Source organism: Crotalus tigris, unplaced genomic scaffold (genome assembly GCF_016545835.1).
Source record: "Crotalus tigris isolate CLP2741 ecotype Arizona unplaced genomic scaffold, ASM1654583v1 scf7180000017568.12009008, whole genome shotgun sequence".
Taxonomy (NCBI): Eukaryota; Metazoa; Chordata; class Lepidosauria; order Squamata; family Viperidae; genus Crotalus; species Crotalus tigris.
This window is the reverse complement of record NW_024096478.1, coordinates 2,621,039-2,641,908: the sequence shown is the minus strand read 5'-3', so window position 1 is coordinate 2,641,908 and position 20,870 is coordinate 2,621,039. Positions and strand designations below refer to the sequence as shown.

At 39.6% G+C, this 20,870-nt stretch overlaps 1 protein-coding gene across 1 annotated transcript; it reads right to left on the bottom strand.

Annotated features, from left to right (window-relative positions):
- Positions 1–19,025: 19,025 nt before the first annotated feature.
- On the bottom strand, positions 19,026–20,662 carry POU4F3 (POU class 4 homeobox 3). The gene is made up of 2 exons (XM_039350880.1): positions 20,477–20,662; positions 19,026–20,138 (listed from the first exon to the last, which is right to left on the bottom strand). The coding sequence occupies exons 1-2, from the start codon at positions 20,582–20,584 to the stop codon at positions 19,194–19,196; spliced, it is 1,053 nt and encodes a 350-aa protein (XP_039206814.1). The 5' UTR covers positions 20,585–20,662; the 3' UTR covers positions 19,026–19,193.
- Positions 20,663–20,870: the final 208 nt, after the last annotated feature.

Below are 20,870 nucleotides of genomic sequence, written 5' to 3'. Positions count from 1 at the left end.
ATCTGTGGCACCCGTACCATAGGTTCACCACCACGGACCTAGACTAAGAATTGTTGAATTAGTATAGTACAGACCTCTAAGGATTATGTGTGTTTATATGTATATCAGAAAGAAATAGATGAGTCTCCAGATTTGGGATATAAAACAATTCAGATAGTCCTCAACTTGCAACCCTTGATTTAGTGACAGTTTGAAATTATAACGACACTGAAGAAAGGTCCATGGCCATTTTTCACACTTAAGACCCTTGCATCATCCCCGTGGCCATGTGATCAAAATTTGGACTCTTGACAACTGGCTCATATTTATAACAGTTGCAGTGCCTGGGGGGGTGTCAGGTGATCACTTTTGTGACCTTCTAACAAGCAAAATCAATGGAGAAGCCAGATTCACTTAAAATCTGCAGTGATTCATTTAAAAAGTATAGCAAGAAAAATCATAAAATGGGCAAAACTCACTTAACAACACAAATTTTGGGCTCAGTTGTGGTTGTAAATCAAAGACTGCATGCAAACAACAAATTCCTCTAGGTTATCTCTTTAGTGAAGGATTTTGGTGCCTCTATTTCAAGGGGTTTAGCCAAAAGTCACATCTCCGTGTGAAATGTGGTAGTTGGGATGATATTGGCAACAGGGATACAATCCAGGCAAGCGTCCAAAAATATTTGAGAAGTTTGGCATTGTGCAGCATTGCCTCAAGCATTCTGGCCGGCTAATAGCAGTTTTAGAAGACATTCATGTATTGCTGTCTTTCGTTGCCAATTTAAACATTGCAATTCTATAGTCTTGTTATCCCATTTTTTTCATCACTCCTTACCCATCGTTGGGAGAGTTGCATGGTTTGAGTTTTATCTTCCAAATCAAGGAAGAGACACTGTTCTTTGGATATTATTTTATGCTAATTGTGCTGTGTTTTATATATTTTTCTGATGGACTTATTTTTAGTGATAATCTCCTAATTTGGTTATATTTTTAGAGAAAGGTGAAATGTATAACAGTCTCCATCCTGTCCAATTCTCAATTGCTGACATCCCCAATATATGAATATTTTGCAAATGTGACATGTAGGAGGATAAGGAGAGAGGGAGAGAGGGGGGAGATGGAGGCAGTGGTGGTAATCAGCCAGTTTGCACCACTTCAGCAGGACCTGTAGCTAATTTTTGGTTGCTCAGGCCCAGAATGGACTTCCAGAAGCAGCATCCACACAGAGAACCAGTTGTTCACATATTTGAATCCCACCACTGGATGGAGGGCACTCATAACAGTGCTTCTATCAAACCTATGCAGGTTAATGTTCCATCAATGTTGGACTGCCAAAAGTCAGGGTAGACCCATAACTTAATTAGGTGGACTTATGGGTGCAATATACCTTTAGTCAGTACAAAATGGGGAAACCAGTCTATCTAGATACTTTTTTTCCCTCAACTGATGTATTATTACCTTCCAGCTGACAGCTCGGAATCAGAATGGATTGGAGTAAATAATATTAATAATTTAAAACTATGCAAGTGAAGTCTGAGGAAAGACCTGGGGTAGGCCTTCTACCCTTGAATCTATAAAATGCCCTATACCTCTGATCATTAAGAATGTTACTGAACTTGAAAAAAACTGGATAGCTAGAAGCATTTCAAATGTAGTGCGTGTGACCAGCTTTTTTTCCTCTCAAATGCTTCTGGGCCTTCGTAGAAAGCCAAGTGGTAGATGGCTGAAAGCCAAGTCTTCACTTTGAGGGACTCTGGGAAATAGACAGAGGAGGAAAAAAGAGGCCCAGGGGAGCACACGGGCACATTTGTCAGTCACCTGGATGTGAGTGCTGAAAATACCAGGCGGAGAACATGAGCTACCACTTTTCTTTCTGAGCCACATCTTGTCTTCTTCTAATAGAGTTTTCTGATCTAGCACTGTTTTTAAAAAATGTAGTCTGGGCTGTGTAAATCATTCAGTGCATTCAGGGAAGCTGTGTGAATTATTTTCCCACAGGTAACTCTGAAAGAAATTTCAAACATCAAAGATAAAAGAGATGTTCGCCTGTCTCCCATAAATATTGCAGTGTCTACTTTGGCTCTGCTCTTTCTGCCTATGAAGGAAATGCCTGCCGTCTCCTTTCTTGTTTTCTTTTTAAACTCAGATGGTACAGGGGAAGCCCCCAAATAATAATGTCTGATCAAAATGTACTATCTGTTTTACATTTCTCTGCCTCTTCAAGATGTGGGAGAATCCCAGGGAGCAAAATGTTTATTGAATGTACATATTGTAAACCTTATTTTCCCATTTTGCTTCAGAGTAAAATTTGATCTGTTTTTCAAAAATAATGATGAGAACTAATTGTCAATTATATAAAAGGCAATAAACCACATTCCAGTCGAATTCAGCATTCTACTGGCTGGTCTCCACTTTTCCTACAAGATGGGGCCCTTGACTTTTCTAAGTCATCAATATATGTATGTTTAATACTATTAGCTCTCTTATATTTAGTATTCTTATTCTTACATTTTTTAATATAATTATTTTAGATCTTTTCGTTTTTAAAAATATATAAGTTATAAGCAAATGGAGTAAACCTACAGAGCATGCTTACTCACTTGTTTGAACATAATATGACTTAATAGCAATAGCACTTAGCAATAGCTCTTAGATTTATAAACCACTTCACAGTGCTTTACAGCCTTCTCTAAGTGGTTTACAGAGTCAGAATATTGCACCCTTCCCAACAATCTGGGTCCTCATTTTACTGACCTTGGAAGGACGGGACACTGAGTCAACCTTGAGCCAATCAGAATCGAACTCCTGGAGTAAGCAGTGAGTTAGCCTACAGTACTACATTCTAACCACTGCACCACCACGGCTCTTCTGTGGCAGATGGGTCCTGCTAGTGTTCGGGCCTGCACTTGCTGGGTACCTTTTGGCACCATTACAGTTTCCAAATCATCCATCCACAATTTTTTAGTAATTAATCACTTCATCCAATACCAGAACATATACGGTACAATTTGTTGCTAGATATCATAGTCACAAATAAGTAAACCTACTGGAAACCATGGTTGCATTTCTGCACCTGCTATAGTTAGACAAAGTGCTTAGACATCAACAAATTACAGACAGATGTGTTGTAAACTATGCCTTTCTAGAGAGAGAAAGAGAGAGAGACAGAGGGAGAGAGAGAGAGAGAGGGAGTGGGAGAGGGAGAGAGAGGGAGAGCTCATGCTCACAGCTGAAATTTTTAAAATTATTAATTTGTGAATTTCTTTGAGTCTCCCTACTTGGAGGGGGGAAGCAAGATTTAATTAAATATTATTCATAGCTAAGAACAATAAAAGTAGAAAGAGTCAGTTAGATCCACAGTAATTCCATCTTCCATGGTTGTTACATTTTTCTTGGACTTTCCTTTAGTGTAATGGGCAATTGGGAGCCTTTTCAATAGTGGCAACCAGCATACGGAATATTCTTTTCAGAAACATTGGTATCTTTTCAATGTCAGCCAATTATTACTTATTTTTTTTAATATGCTCTTTTTTGTTTTTTTTTCAATCTTCCTTGAGCTGCTAATGTTGAGAAATGTGGCAGAAAAGAGAAGATGAGCAGCAGCAACATGGATGGACTCACAGTAGCAATGAGTGCATCATCACAAAACTATGTTAGAGATAGATCACCATGGAGATTATCTATCTGTGTGGTTACTAAGAGTTGACATCAATCTGATAGCACATAATCCATCAAGAATTGCTCATTTTACCTATTTGCTTATAATAAGCAGTTAGCCCCTTAGTTTATAAGCAATATTATTAAGGAACTGATTTTAGCATATGCTGAACTACTAATTCAGTGCTATCTGGTTATACTTATCAGATAGACAGCATTAATTATCAAATTTCAGTTCAAAAACTTCCCAAACCAAACTTCTAAACCTTTATTAACTGTTGAGGAAGGGTCAGGAATGAAACATGTAAATATACTTCTAAAATAAGGTACTATGCATAGAAATGTTCAAACAAATTACCCTTCTAAGTGAAAAAAGGCTATAAAGAAAAAGTAAAGCCTATTGTATACTGTTACTAAATAATTCATTATTTGGAAAGTAACAGAAGCAGAATAAAAAGTGAAATAACAACAGTAGAGCTCTTAAATAATGTATAAATAATCACACAAATAAACTTAACAGTCTTGATGGGCTGAAGAGCAATCATTGAGTGGCAGAGATGAAAAGAAAAAAATAATTAATTCTGAAAACCTATTTTAAATATTTTTCTACCTGACATGAGTTTAAAATGCATGCCTAATCTTATGTTGCTGGGTGGGAAAATGAGAAATTGTATGTAACTGTGATCAGTGAATCTTATAACAATTGAGATATGTATATATATCATAAATGTGATGATGATAACTGGAAATCATAAGTGTGATTATGAAGAAAAGCTTGACCAAGTATTACTATTGTACTGTATTCACCGCATATTCTCTACAAGATCTATTAAACTTCATTCTCAGTATAAGAATTGTGCTTCACCAGCCTGGTCTTTCTTCTTATCTTTGCACTATTTACTTTAAAAGTTCAGTTATGCTGACAGCAATATGTGTTTAGAATCTCAAAACTGGCTAGGTGGAAAAAAAAAGAAAGGAACAAACAGAAGTCTGGAGATTTTTTTTTTATATATATATATATATAGGAGATGTAAAGCGCATCTTAAGGGATTTCTTAATTATATTTACTTATTTATTAATCAAATTTATACATTATTATTTATTAAATTTGTTTGCTGCCCATCTCACCACAAAGTGACTCTTATATGCTGTAAGTTCTCTTTACACTTCAGATACATATTGTATTTGCCTATACAAAGTCTATGTCTATAGCACGGGTTGGAGATTAGGGTTAGTGTTATAGTTAGGGTGCAATCAAGTCTTCAATCTATTGAGTGAAAGAGACCGTATATGTTCCCAATACTGTAATATTACTTTTTTGGCCAAAGTAAGGGCATGGGGAATCCATTAATGTGGTTCGGTTGTCAGATTCCAAGTACTAGGTATATATTTCAAGAGAATACTATTGTATGAAAATTTTAGCTTTTGTCACACATTTATATTAATATAATTCAATACTTTCTCCTAAAACTTAATAAACATAGTACATTATAAACACCATTGTTTTAGACAGGAATTATTACATCTCCAACAAAATGCTGTTTCTGATCATTCTTTTCTGTACAACTATAATGAAGTCCAATAAATTTTAAATATTATTTTTGTTGTATAAGTCATAATTTGAGGCCCATTGACAATCTTGTTATAAAGGTTAAGATACTCTCTCATTGTCTAAGCAACATAGGAATCTCTAAATTTTATTCCATTCATTTCTTAGCATTTACATATTGAATTGGATAACAGTATCTATAAAACTAATATTATATGCCAGGGATCTTCAAACTTGGCCCTTTTATGACTTGTGGACTTCAATCCCAGAATTCCTCAACCAGCGCGTCTGGCTGAGGAATTCTGGGAGTTGAAGTCCACAAGTCATAAAATGGCCAAGTTTAAAGACTCCTGGTATATGCTTTTAATTTTAAAGAATTTAACAAGTTGTTCTAGTATTTCAGGTGTCTCAGAATCTGCAAATGGTGTTAGAAATAGGAGCTATTTCTAATTTCATTTGATAGATATAGGAGATTTTGTTAAAAGGTTTACCATCTAAATTAGAAGGAATACATATTTTCAGCTATAAATCTAGAATAATATTAGTCACTTCTACCAGATGTGAAATGTTAACATAACATGATCTCTGTAAAATCCTTCCTTAAATCAATCAGATGGACTTTTTTCTCACTCTTGTGGGTTAAGAATTATTAAGCAAAAGATAGCATGCTTTCATGCTCAGTTCCAAATAATATAAATTGTGAGAAGAGTTTTGGCCATGAGTAAGAACCTTAATATTTGCTCAAAGGGGAGAACATCAAACACGAATACTTAGCTCAATCAGGTCACTAGAAACTAACTTAGAAACAATGCATTTCAAGCCCATATACTATATTTATGGTAGAAAAAAAAGTTGAAGTGCAACAGAAACCTCAGTCAATTTCTTGGGAAAGGAGAAAAGAGATGATGAAGAAGATACAAAACAACAGTGGCTGCTCATCCCATTCACAGAACAAAAAATTAGGATCCAGACTAAAGAGTTTGCTCTAGATCTCAAAACAGAAAGAAAGTCAGGGAAGAGAAGGCTTTCATGAGATTCATTAGTAGTCAGATCAAGAAGAGACACAAATGATTTGGTTAGAAAAGTTTTTAGAAGAGAAGCATTTGCAGATGGGTTTATCGTCATTTAATTTCTTCTCTGGATTTCTCAGAAGGAAGACTTTTCCTGGATATGAGTAAAATCAATACAGTGGTGGGATTCAGCCAATTTGCACCACTTCGGCAGAACCGGTAGCTAATTTTTTGTTGCCTTAGGCCCACACAAAGAACCAGTTGTTCACATACTTAAATCCCACCACTGGATCAATACCATAATCATATCCCATATCCTTGCAGACCAATTTGTGTTCTTGGATAATTAAACATGCTAGCTATTAAATTGGTGATAACTTTCTTGGAAGAAAAGCAGAGTAGCAGTAGAATTGGCCAATGAAAGGACATGGCAGCCTGACTTCAGGAGTGAATATTTTTGTTGCCAGAGTATCTCAGTCCAGATTCTCCTAAGGATTCTCCTAAACTGGTTAGATTTATGCTTTCCCAAGGCTAGATCTGAATCCTGACCTAGGATCCTTTGTGGCTATTTCATCACAAGCATCTCAATAAGTTTCTGTCAGATAGGAGACTCATACTCAAATCTCCTGGACCCCACCCATTGTCCATGTGATACTACCCTCACTTTGGGTCATATTTGTTATTCATTTGATCTTACTTTTTATTTTACTACCACATAAATATTTTAGATATAAAACTGCTTTAAGGATGAAGAGAAAGTTCCTTGGTAGCTTCACTAGATGGGAACCAATGAAAGTGGAATGTGGCAAAGCCCATCTTTCTTTTCCAGAGCCCAAAGGCCTGATGTGGACTTGTCACCATTCAATCTACTTCCAGCTATAGAACTGCCAAGCATGCTGCATGAATGTTAGACTGTGAAGAAAAATATATACCAACTCCCCACTTTCTACTTCTACTGCTATAACTTTTCCTCCTAGTAACATCCTTGCAATACATCTAACAGAAAGTCCCTCTATGCTTGAAAAAGACCCATGTTGTTTTCTCATACACCTCTGCGATACCCATCAAATATTTGGAGTGAGATTTCTTCTCCTATCACTTCTCATCTCCTTCTGACACCAAAGGTGCATCTATTGATTTCCTCCCCACATTTGTGTTTCTTATTCATTATTAATGGGATCATTTTTCCATCCTTGGAGCATGAAGGCAAATTTCATGTAAAAATCAATTGAGTGAATGCTGCCGATGGCAGGTTTGATTTTCTTTGCTTTCATCTCCAGTGTGTTGTCCTCAGGAGACATAGGTCAAGATATTAGGAAACAACACAGAACAGAGCAGGAAAAAAATCAATTATTAGTGGCTTCTGCAAAGCGCCCTCTTTTGCTCAGATGTGCTCCATGGATTTCTTCTATTTTCCAGTTCTCACAGTTAGGTCAAAGTTTATTTTCATATGAGAGAGTCATTGTGAGATCCTTTCCTGGAAGACTTATATATATTCACACTAGATAATTGGTTTTTCCAATTTTTGCACCATTTGTCCAAATACATATTTTTGCCATACGCAGTAAGGACATTAAATTTAGAAATGCTTAGAAAACATTTGTTTGCAACTCAATCTAAAGGAGGAATTTATGGAGAAATAAGTCCTTATGAAGGAATAAGTCCTATTGATTTCACTTACTATGCAATCCTACAGAAGTCTACTCAGAAAAGTCACTTTACGTTAACTAGGGTTTGTTCCCAGATAAATTTAGGACTGTGGACTTTTGCACACTTATGAATACAGTCCTAGAATTTGTACTGCAAATTTGAATATTAACAAATAAAAATTTGATAATTTTTGATGGAAATTTCATTGGTGAAAATATTGTGGAAAAGTACCGATTTGGGGATTTCCTGCATAACTTCTTGGCAATATTAACTGTAGGGCTACAAAATACTTTAAATTCAAAGATCAAAAGGGTGATTCAGAACATAGGGGATGCTCACAAAGCACTTATCTATAACTCTTTAGAGTAGCTACATTTTTTTCTGGGCTCATGCTGCTGCCCTGTGCAGGTATGATGCAATCTTGGAAAAAAGGGTTGGGTTTAAGAATTTCTAAACAGATATGTTATGTTTACCCTTTTTTATGTTCAGTTCTGAAGTGCTACCCAACCCTGTTAAGTTTAACATCAAATGAACAGAAGCCTGTGGAACTTATAAGAATTGTAAACATAGTGTGAAGGCTTGGAATGTAAAAAGGTTCTTTGGAGTATCCAGATAAAACTGATCCAACATCAAATGTCTCATATAAACATCATGTTTCATAGAAAAGCTATGAGAATGTTGAACAATCCTATGGAACAACAGACAATGACAGAAAACATGGTTGTAGATGAAAAGTAGATTGAAGTCTACTAGAAATCTAAGCCCCTTTATGGATTACTGCCTTGTCGTGGCGAAGGGGCTTGCATAACTCAATGAAGCTATAAGCTATGCCGTGCAGGGCCACCCAAGATGGACAGGTTATAGCAGAGAGTTCTGACAAAATGTGATCCACTGGAGAAGGAAATGGCAAACCACTCCAGTATCTTTGTCATGAAAACCCCATGGACAGTACTAAAAGGCAAAAAGATATGACGCTGGAAGATGAGCCCCTCAGGTCGGAAGGTGTCCAATATGCTACTGGGGAAGAGCAGAGGGCTAGTACTAGTAGCACCAGAAAGAATGAAGCGACTGGGCCAAAGCCGAAAGGACGCTCAGCTGTGGATATATCTGGTGGTGAAAGGAAAGTCCGATGCTGTAAAGATTTTTTTCTCCATAGGAACCTGGAATGTAAGATCCATGAATCAAGGCAAGCTAGACATAGTCAAAAAAGAGATGACAAGACTGAACATCGACATCTTAGGAATCAGCGAACTAAATTGGATAGGAATGGGTGAATTTAACTCAGATGACCATCAGGTATACTACTGTGGGCAAGAATCCCTCAGAAGAAATGGAGTAGCCTTCATAGTCAATAAAAGATTAGGAAAAGCAATACTGGGATACAATCCCCAAAATGACAGAATGATCTCAATTCGAATCCAAGGAAAACCATTCAATATCACAATAGTCCAAATCTATGCTCCAACCACTGGTGCTGAAGAGGATGAAATTAACCAGTTTTATGAAGCCCTACAGCACCTTATAGAATTAACACCAAAAAATGATGTCCTTATCATCATGGGGGATTGGACTGCTAAGGTAGGAAGCCAAAAGATAACCGGAATAACAGGCAAGTTTGGCCTTGGAGTACAAAATGAAGCAGGGCACAGGCTAATAGAATTTTGTCAAGAGAATACGATGGTCATACCAAACACTCTTTTCCAACAACCCAAGAGACGGCTCTACACATGGACATCACCAGACGGTCAACATAGAAATCAGATGGACTATGTGCTCTGCAGCCAAAGATGGAGAAGCTCTATACAGTCAGTAAAAACAAGACCAGGAGCTGACTGTGGCTCAGACATGAGCTTCTCATTGCAAAATTTAGGCTTAAATTGAAAAAAGTAGGGAAAAGCACTAGGCCACTCAGGTATGAACTAAATCATATTCCTGATGAATATACAATAGAGATGACAAATAGATTTAAGGAATTAGATCTGATAGACAGAGTGCCTGAAGAACTATGGATGGAAGTTCGCAACATTGTACAAGAGGTAGCAACTAAAACCATCCCAAAGAAAAAGAAATGCAAGAAAGCAAAATGGCTGTCTGAGGAACCTTTGCAAATAGCTGAGAAAGAAGGGAAGCGAAAGGCAAAGGAGAAAGAGAAAGATACACCCAATTGAATGCAGAATTCCAGAGAATAGCTAGAAGAGATAAGAATGCCTTCTTAAATGAACAGTGCAAAGAAATAGAAGAAAACAACAGAATAGGGAGGACCAGAGATCTCTTCAAGAAAATTGAAGATATGAAGGGAATGTTTCATGCAAAGATGGGCATGATAAAGGACCAAAATGGCAGAGACCTAACAGAGGCAGAAGAGATTAAGAAGAGATGGCAAAACTACACAGAAGAACTATACAAGAATGAGCTTAACATCCCAGATAACCACAATGAGATGGTCATTGACCTCGAACCAGACATCCTAGACTGTGAAGTGAAATGGGCCTTAGAAAATCTGAGCAACAACAAAGCTAGGTGACAGTATTCCAGCTGAACTATTCAAAATCTTAAAAGACGATGCAGTAAAAGTGCTACATTCAATTTGCCAGCAAATTTGGAAAACTCAACAGTGGCCACAGGATTGGAAAAAGTCAGTTTACATTCCAATTCCAAAGAAAGGCAATGCCAAAGAATGTTCAAACTATTGCACCATTGCACTCATTTCACATGCTAGTAAAGTTATGCTTAAAATCCTACAAGCTAGACTCCAGCAGTATGTGGATCGAGAACTACCAGAAGTACAGGCAGGATTTCAAAGAGGCAGAGGAACTAGAGATCAAATTGCCAACATACGCTGGATCATGGAGGAAGCTAGGGAGTTCCAGAAAAACATCTACTTCTGCTTCATTGACTATGCAAAAGCCTTTGATTGTGTGGATCACAACAAATTGTGGCAAGTTCTTAAAGAGATGGGAGTACCAGACCATCTCATTTGTCTCTGGAGAAACCTATATGCGGGTCAAGAAGCAACAGTGAGAACCGAACACGGAACCACTGATTGGTTCAAAATTGGAAAAGGAGTCCGGCAAGGCTGTATACTGTCGCCCTGCCTATTTAACTTATATGCCGAGCACATCATGAGAAAGGCAGGGCTAGATGAAACAAAAGTTGGAATTAAGATTGCTGGGAGAAATATCAACAACCTAAGATATGCAGATGATAACACTCTAATGGCAGAAAGTGAAGAGGAACTAAAGAGCCTCTTGATGCGGGTGAAGAAGGAGAGTGCAAAAGTTGGCTTGAAACTCAACATTAAGAAAACCAAAATCATGGCATCCGGCCCTCTCAATTCCTGGTAAATAGATGGGGAAGAAATGGAGGTAGTGACAGATTTTATTTTTCTGGGCTCAAAGATCACCTCAGATGGGGACTGCAGCCAAGAAATTAAAAGACGCTTGCTCCTGGGGAGGAAAGCTATGGCAAATCTAGACAGCATACTAAAAAGCAGAGACATCACCCTGCCAACAAAAGTGCGTATAGTCCAGGCCATGGTTTTCCCAGTTGCAATGTATGGCTGTGAAAGTTGGACCCTAAGAAAGGCTGAGCGCCAAAGAATTGAGGCCTTTGAACTATGGTGCTGGAGAAGACTCCTGAGAGTCCCTTGGACTGCAAGGCATTCAAACTGGTCAGTCCTAGAAGAGATCAACCCCGACTGCTCTTTAGAAGGCCAGATCCTGAAGTTGAAACTCAAATACTTTGGCCACCTAATGAGAAGGAAGGACTCACTGGAGAAGGGCCAGTGAGAAGACCACTATGGACAATATAATCAGATAAGACTGATGGTTTTAGAAGAACCAACAGAGTTATTCTGTTTCATTTCCGAACATACTGTAGGTTGTCTGCCCAACTGACTGAAGTATTTTCAATATTAATTTCAATTAATATAACATTGGGTATTGACTATCCACACTATCAAATTACCTTTTATCATATAAGCAGGGCTTTTTTCCTCATAGAACGCCCAGAATGGAGTTCCAGCACTTTTTTTGGATGGAACCTTATATGGTAGGCAAGGTGGGTTGTATGACATGTGTGAGTTCCGGTACCTTTTTTTTTTATAGAAAAAAAGCACTGCATATAAGTAACTGAATTCTTCATTCAGATAAAATATAACAGGCCAGCAAATTGATGCCTGTTAGTGATGCAAATTGATGCATCAGTTGATAGTGATGTCAACTATTAGAAGAATCATTGAGTAGCATTTTTAAAAGCAACCAATCATTGGAAAATATTTGACAGCCCTTACCCCAAACATTTCTACAGGGAACATTTATTTCACAAAGTTGTATAGAATTTGCTCTTAATCCTAACTTTAGCATATTATAGTATTTTTCAAGCATAGGAGAGTGGGGGGGAATCAAAATATACTGACATCAAGGAAAGGAGATGTAGGACCAAATGTGACAGAAGAGGAGGGGAATACATTACATGAGATTATCGTTTTGCCAATCAGTCCTGGATCTTCCCAAACATTGAGGTTCTCCTTGAGAATTAATGGCTCAGATGATTAAAATTCTTTTCTCCAATTTAAGAGTCAAATTTACAACATATTTGTTACCTCATTTCCTCTATTTGACTGCATAACAAAATTAAATAGTACAATTTAATTGTGCTAGGCATTACATTCACATACCAGAAGGTAAATTGTATGAAGTGACTTTCTCCTAAATCATCCATAACTATCCAGAATATTCCTCTAACAACTTTCCTTCCTTCCTTCCTTCCTTCCTTCCTTCCTTCCTTCCTTCCTTCCTTCCTTCCTTCCTTTCTTTCTTTCTTTTCTTTCTTTCTCTCAATTGCAACCAGCCATTCTAGAATGCACCTGGAATCTATATAAGGCCAAGAAGTGTTTTTGTCAAGGTTGATGATAATGATGTTAGAAGCTGATGCTTTATTTTGCATCAAACTTTTTCTTTATTTAAAGAATATAAGCAAAATGATTAAAAAAACCTTATAGGAAGGAATCCTGGCAGATGAAAAGAAATTTATCCTTTAGTGCTTAAGGGGCCTCCACTTTATATTTTAGTTTAATGGCACTACTCAGCGCTGTTCCTTTTTGAGACATCTCATCTGCCTCACTGCAGTTGCCTAGGAAGAGGGCCTCCATTTCCAAGTTGTTTCTAATTATACCATCATGTTTTAGCTAGGCAGCTTTAACTTTCTCACCTGAGTTTGCAAGTCTTGAAAAATTCACTAGTATGCCAGCTTCCTCTCTGTGGGAGGTAGAAAAAAGGAGTAACCTCTTCTACTGCATGAGCGAGCCTATGGAATATAATATTTAATGTGAACTTCAGAACCTATTTGATTTCAAAACTATCAATTAATAAAATTTAGAGCTATCAATTAATAAAATATCCTGCTGAAGAAATGGTAACTTTAAAAACCAAAAAGGCTACATGGCTGATTCACTAGGCCCAGGACCAAAGTGAATGAGCCAATAGCATTGTGTACATATGCAAAGATGGAGATAGGCAATTATCTTATAAATTGAGAAGAAAAATATGAAATTCAGTAGCCTTTTTAGGAACACTGCCTATGAGTTCTACTAAGAGCTTATTGTTAGTTACAAACTGGTGATAATTTACATTAAAAAAAAGAACTGAGGATTGTCACAAATTCCTTTGCCACACTTTCATTATCAATGATTAAAGACAACTAAAAAGTACAAAACTTTACCTTGCCGATGATTCCAAAGTTGTGAGAGAACATTTCTCCTGTTAACCCTTCTAAAGTTCTAGATAGAAGAACAGTTTTAATGCTGGGAAACTATGTGGAAGAAGTATAAAACTTGACTTTGGGTTGCATCTGCACCTTCCTTCCTTCCTTCCTTCCTTCCTTCCTTCCTTCCTTCCTTCCTTCCTTCCTTCCTTCCTTCCTTCCTTCCTTCCTTCCTTCCCATTTACAAGCAAGAGTGTCAGTTACATTGGTTCAACTACTAATTCACGAAGGTCTATAATCTTCAAGGTGTTTCCTGTAATAGTGCACTGTTAGGGAGCTTTGATTATTGTAGAGACTACCCGTGAACTACGACAATTTCTGACCCATTCCATTTTACCCCTTTAAATGTCACGATTAATTATTTCTCAGCAACGACCCCCTTCTTTAACCCTCCCAAATCAATTAAAATACAGCGCAGAGATTAATTTGCAGAATCTGGGTGTGTGTGTGGGGGGGAGGAACAGAAATCGGCAAGGCTTTTCATATTCGCCCAAAATACTCAGTTTGAAATATCTTGATGCTGGAGGCTATTTTGAAATATTTGTAGCCTCGTGGGAAGGCGTAGCCTTTGAGATGCTGCTCTTTGCCTTCTTCCGCGCCTGCCCCAAAAGCAATTGGTTCGGGAGGAGCGGAAAAGGCCCCGGCAAGAAGAAACGCCGCTCCTTTCATAGCGGCCTTTTACTTAGGAAGCGGCGCGATTTGGGGCTTTTACAAACATCCGTACTTAACCTTTCCATCCAGCCGCCTGCTCCCCTGGGCCTTCCGCTCGATCCCTGCCTATTTACCCAGAATCCCCGCGAGTCCAACCTCGTTATCCCTCCACGTCTGTTTTCTTCTGCCGGCTCAACTTTCTCCAAGTTTCTCGTTCTTCGCAGCCAGACACCCCTTTTCCGCTGCGATGCGCTACTACCCCCTCGGTCTCGGCTTCTTCTGCAGAAGAACCGGCGACCCTCCCGAACAGATCGCGCGATCTGTTCATTCTCTCGACAGCAGACCAGATCTGGCCGGCGTCTGGCAGGGGCAGAAGGACAACGCTGGGGGAAGTGCAGGGAGCGGACCCAGGCTCTAAGTCAGTGTTTCTCAACCTTGACAATTTTAAGGCATGTGGACTTCAACTCCCAGAATTCCACAGCCAGCAAACACTGCTTAAGTGATCGCTAAGAAGGAGCGGGCAAAGTTTTAGAGGAGAAAAGCAGAAACACGGACTCCTAGAAGACACGTGTGCACGCATTCGTGGTTACGCTCGGGATGAAACGGGCGCTTCCAGAGAATGAACCCTTTCCGCCCCCCAACTCTTCTGAAACGCGGGGAACTAATCTAGCCCTGATCTTGAGCGAGGTATAAAAACTATCTCCTGCCCGGAATAGCTCCCTCTCCAACGGGGGGGGGGGGGGGAATGGTCGAGCCGAACAAGAAAACCGCTGTCGGTTTCTGATCGCTTTCAAAAGGCTTCCAAAATGCCCACCTTGGCTCAGGATGTAGCTTTCTCCCAGTTCCAGGTCTATAGTCTCCGAGCTGTTACCATTTTCTTCTTCCTTTTCGCTTCCCTGAGATGGCATTTCTGTTTCAAGGAAGCACGTGAGATCTATCTAAAGTTGGTTCACAGCCCGTTTTGGAAATATTCTATTCTCAAGGAAGAAACAGGACAAGCATCGGGTTTCTTAATATCTTCACAAGACTGCCAAGGTCTTCTCTTTCTGATCAACTCTAAAACGACCTCTTCCCTGCCTGCCTTCCACTTCCACAGTCCATCAAAAGGATGTATTTTAAAATTAATATTAAAATAAAAATTAAAAATAGTGAGAATCTACTGTGCTTCCATACTTTTCAAATAAGTAAAGAAGGAAGGAAGGAAGGAAGGAAAGAAGGAAGGAAGGAAGGAAGGAAATTTTGAAGAGTTTAGTTCAAATTTGCCTGTCTTGTGTTGGGCTACAACAGCCATAACTTCCAGCTAACGAAATAAGACATCAGATGGAAGAATGTCATATTAAACTTTTTTTAAAAATGGGGGAGGGGAATAATTACTTCTCTCTTCCCGAACAGATCTGCACAAAACAGGCAGCGTGGTCTACACACATTAAAAAATAAGTAAGGATTTGGAAACAGATTATATTTTCACTTAATTTTCTTCTTTTTCTTTTCTCAGTTACCATCGTTATTGTTACATTTTTATACGGTTCTGAAAGTTCTAAAAGGACAGCCAATCAGGAAAGTAATATTCCTGTTTAACCCGCTTAGGTGCAGACAAACTATATCTGCAAAAGTTTTGCTTCCTGTTCTTCTAGCTAGTACGTTGTTTGCCTTAACAATACATAGCGTTTCTCAGCATTAAGAGAATGAATGGAAAATAATGGAATGAAAATGGAATGAGCTACTAAATGTCCAACAGAATATGGAATGAGTTAATAATGTCCAACAGCTAATTATAAGTAAATGATGGAGAGTTTTCTCATTTAAAAGATTTTCTTTAAAGATATACCTGTACATAAATCCCTTTTGAAATGACAGATCCTGGAATAAAATTGGAAAATTAAGTAACTATAAGACAGTCACATTCTATTAATATTAACTGATTTCTTGGGGTTGTTGCAGTATAGTACTGTATCATCGGGAACTGTCCAGGTCCTGAAAGTCGGAAAGTCGGAGCGGAAAAAGAATAGAATCTCAAATGACTGCTTATGCAAAAGTGAGAAAAATTCACATCCAGGATCACAAGGACATCGCAAGAACAAGAGAGAGAAAGAGGAAAGCAAAAGGAGAGAATGAAGAAAGATGAGATTTTTCAAAGTTCTCTTAAAGCAAAGATTATTCTGTATACTTTTCAGGCTTTAAGAAATATCTTCTATTGAGAAAATTAGTAAGTTTTCCTTACTAACTGCAAACTGAAAAAAATAAATTGTCTATACTATAGGTCTAATTTAACTGATGGTGGGGAATAACAAAAATACTGCTACACTTTATAGAAATTGTGCATAAAAAGGAAAAACAAATGTCCATAATAAACACAACATATTTCATTAACAGGGATTATGACAGAGAAAAACATTAAAAAAAAATCTTACCTGGATTTATTGTTAAAGATCAGAAACAAGTACCCTCCCACCCCAAAAAGCTTTTCTTCAAATCCTAGTGCAGAGTAGAGGCAGGATGCTGGCAGAATCGCTTTGTGTCCTTTTTATACCATGTTACCCAATTAATATTGCATCAACCTTATTTTAAAATTTCAGAACCCACAATATAATGTAATGACACAGGGGCATTTATTATTAAAGGATATTTGATTGGGGAGAATCAATGGGACTCTTTGAGAAAATAAAGTGAAAGAAGAACATTTGAGGAAGATTAGTGCTTAAGTGCTTCATGAGCAAAATATAATTACTTGATAAAGTCATTTAAAAAAAAAGTAGCTAGAATCTAGCTGGAATTTTATTCCCTGCTATTTACTAAATGCAAAGACGAGGTATTAGATCACTGGGCCCTGATCATTAATTTTTAATTGTTTAAGGTGCTTCTGGGATTCATAAGCAAAAGCCTCTTTTTGCTTTTAAACAGAATTCCAAATGAGGCTTTGAATGCTTTATTTTGAATTTTTCTCACTCCAATGGACTATCACAGGACAAAGGTCCATTGTTGAAAGATTAGAACTACTGCAGAACAATCAACAGCAACACAATTTGCATGGCTGTTTTTCTGAAATAGCACATTTTAACCATAAGGGAGAAAAAAAGACTTCCTTTTCCTTGAAAAATCCAACATGAGAGGTAGTTGTAAAAAACAAATTTTTGAAAACTACATTTCTGGATGTGGATTTTAGTGTTATTTCCATAGTGGTTGATAAAACTGATTTGTTGGCCTGAAATTAGATGAAACATACATAGGTTAAATCTGGTTCAAAACTAATCACAACACACATATTTTGAGAAAGTGTAAACCATCTAAATGAATGATTTTACTGCTAAATCCAGCAAACTTATTATTTCAATATTGATTGCTTAATTTTTAATCTGAAAAGCACCTCCACCTCCAACAAAAACAGAGCAATTGTTATGAGGGGTGGGAATGAAGAAAAAAAACCAATTCTGGTCAAAAAATAAAGCATTTTATTTGAGACGTTTCAGTATTATTTCTGGGGAAAAAGAGAAGGGTGAGTGAAGATAGTAAAGAAGTGCACAAAATGCCCAAATTACAATCATGGAATATAAAAATTTCAGTAGAAGACATTTGACGAGAAAGAAGCCCTTAGTGCAGAAAAAGCTTTTAATTTCTTTTTAAGGGGTGGAAGAAGGACAATAGGTATTTCTTTTAAATGATCCTCTCCAAGCAAACACGAGTGTGACCATGCAATTCCATAGTCCTGTTGGAACGTTTGGTGATCCAGTTAAAAAAACCAGGCCAACCTGCAAAGTTCATGGGAAGAGGCAGGATTCTAAGAGGTTTATCAAAGTCACACTTCTGCCATCTCCTTAGTTGCATGGATTGTCCTGTGCACCTGCAACCCTGACTTTTTAAAAAGGAGGTTCTTCCTTTCAACTGGACTAAAATTAATAAATAAGAATAAAGATTGCATTTACCTCAGAGAAGTCAATGGCAACAAGCCTGCTTATAGTTTGAGGGATTTTTTTTTTTTAAAAAAAACTGACATGAAAATAAATTGTTTACTTGTGAAAGTGCTTAGGATATGTATGCATCTTTTGGGTTATTCTAACAAAATGTTTTGATTAAGGACTGGCTTATTTCAAATATCTTCCTTTCCTTCACCCTCCTTTCAAGAAAACAAGTAAGTGTAGCTGGAACTCTTCACCCCTGTATTAATAAGAATGATCAGACTGTACACAGTCCAGTTATTAGTTGCACCAAAAGGAAAGCTTGTTTATCTTTGAGAAAGCATTGGAGCACTTCTGTTGATCTCAGATAGCATGCAGTTGACTAAACAAGTAAAAGGTGATGAATCAATGCAAATTTAATCTAAGCTTGAATTCAGCTTACAATTTTTGGAAAATAGTCTTCTGGCTCCCAATATAATCTCAATAAATAAATCTTTATTATCTCATGGGCACCTTCCCTCCACCCCCCACCCCCACTGTATAAATGTAAATGTAATTAAGTTCATCGCCAAACAGCATCTATGGTTATATCTCTGTTTTGCTTTAAAAAAAATAGTACCTCTCCAATTTTAACTCTTTCTGCAAAAGCGACGAACGTCAAGACACTCTAGTGCACAAAAACACGCAGTCAGGAGGAGGCCAACCCAGAAGAACAAATGGGCCGGGGTGGGGGGGAAGGAAGGGGTAGGGAATAAACATTTTCTTCTATTTCCCCTGTTGGGTCAATTGGTTTTCCAGAGAAGCGTAACAGAAAGCTGGGCAAAACTTGACCCAGCGGCGGAAGGCCAGCAGAAGGAAAGGGAGAGGTATTTCATCTCAGTGGCTTGGTTACTTGGTCTGACGATCCTCGCAGAGGTCTCTGCTAATAGTCTGTCGGGTTTTGTTTTAATCTTTTAGGTAGAGCAATGTTTCTGTCTACGTGGGTGTGCAGGTGTATGTGTGCTAAGCATAGGTCTCGTTGTCCGACAGAGCAGGTGCCTCAATGCACCGCTGAGTACTTCATGCGCTTCTGTTTCTGTCTCTGGTTACAGAACCAGACCCTCACCACATTTTTTTTCAGGTCCAGCTTCTCGGCGATGGCGGCAATCTTCTCGGAGGAGGGTCGCGGCTGGATGGCGAAATAGGCTTCCAGCGAGCGCTTCTCCGGCGCTGCGATAGAGGTCCTCTTACGCTTCCGCTCGGCGCAGTTGAAGAGCTCGGGCTTGGCGTTCTTCTCCCGGTGGGCGGCTTCCGCCTCCTCCAGCCACGCTTGCAGGACCGGCTTGAGGGCGATCATGTTGTTGTGCGACAGAGTGAGCGACTCGAATCTGCAGATGGTGCTCTGGCTCAGAGAGCCCACGCCCGGGATCTTGAGGTTGGCCAGCGCCGCGCCCACGTCGGCCTGGGTGACGCCGAGCTTGATCCGCCTCTGTTTAAAGCGCTCGGCGAACGCCTCCAGCTCCCGGGGATCCGACTCGACGTCGCTGATGCAGGCCAGCCCGTTGTGAGATACCGAGACTTGCGAGGCAGCCGGAGGAGGCGGTGGCGGCGGCGGGTGGCTCATGCTAGCCATGGCTTGATGTAGGTGGCCCATGGCCGCCCCCAAGTGGGGGTGAGCATGGGCATGAGGGTGGATTGGCGCGGCCATAACCGCGCCGTGCTCGGCCCCCCCCAGCAGCGCCGGCGAGAGGTGATCCAGGAGGTCCCCGTCCAGGCCTTGGTGCGCCACGGCATGGTGGTGATGGTGGTGGTGATGGTGAACTGAGGCCGAGATGGGCACGGTGGGCGACGAAGTAGAGGTGCAGGGGACGCTGCTCATGGTATGATAGGTGGTGTCTGGCTTGAAAGTGTGGCTCTTGCCGTGGGAGACCAGTTCCACAGCCGCCAAGGCTTCAGCCCGGGCCAGCAGACTCTCATCAAAGCTTCCAAATATATTGCCCTGGAGCTGCAAGCAAAAACGCGCAGAGCGAAGTCAATGGGGAATACTGTCAAGTCTGGATTCAAAAACATCTCTCTCTCTCTCTCTCAAAAGCAGAGAGATTCCTCCTCAAAGCTCAGGTCATAAAAATTAATATAAAGGCAGAAGAGGCTTTGCTTGAATAGACATGTGGATCTGGGGGGCGAAGGGGGTAGAGGGAGAGAGAGAGGGAGAGAGAGAGAGAGAGAGAGAGAGAGAGAGAGAGAGAGAGAGAGACGCGATTGTTCTGGTGACATGAAAAAAACATTAAGCCGGGGCCTGTCAAAAATGTGCCTTAAAGCAGTAATTATGCTTCATCTACATACCTGCGGGGCTGGGAGGCACATGCGGCGCATCGCCTCCGAGCTAGAATACTTGGCTTCCTGCAGGGCCGGATGCACGCTGAACGGCTGCTTGGCGTTCATGCCCATCATCTTGGCGCACCTTGCAGGTAGACAGCCCCTGACATCGAGTCAGGGTTGGCTCTCTGGCTGGCGACTGTCAAAGTGAGCTATTTTCAATGACACAGCTTCCCTCCCGCCCGCCCTCTCCCCGCGCCTCTCTCTCCCTTTCTCTCTCTCCCGCCCGCTTCCATCCCGGCTTCTTCACTCATCTTACAAGCCGCCTGCTCGTGATGGGACCGGCACCCCCCTGTGCGCAGGCGTGCTCGGGCTGACACGAGGGAAAGCGAGGGGAGCCTCAGAGGTGTAACCCACGCGG

What these genes read in the sequence shown, in the direction of transcription:
- POU4F3 (XM_039350880.1), bottom strand. Translation starts at nt 20,584, where the DNA reads ATGATGGGCATGAACGCCAAGCAGCCGTTCAGCGTGCATCCGGCCCTG. An exon ending in TGTGCCTCCCAGCCCCGCAG is followed by an intron (nt 20,139 to 20,476) that starts GTATGTAGATGA and finishes TTTTGCTTGCAG; the next exon opens with CTCCAGGGCAATATATTTGG.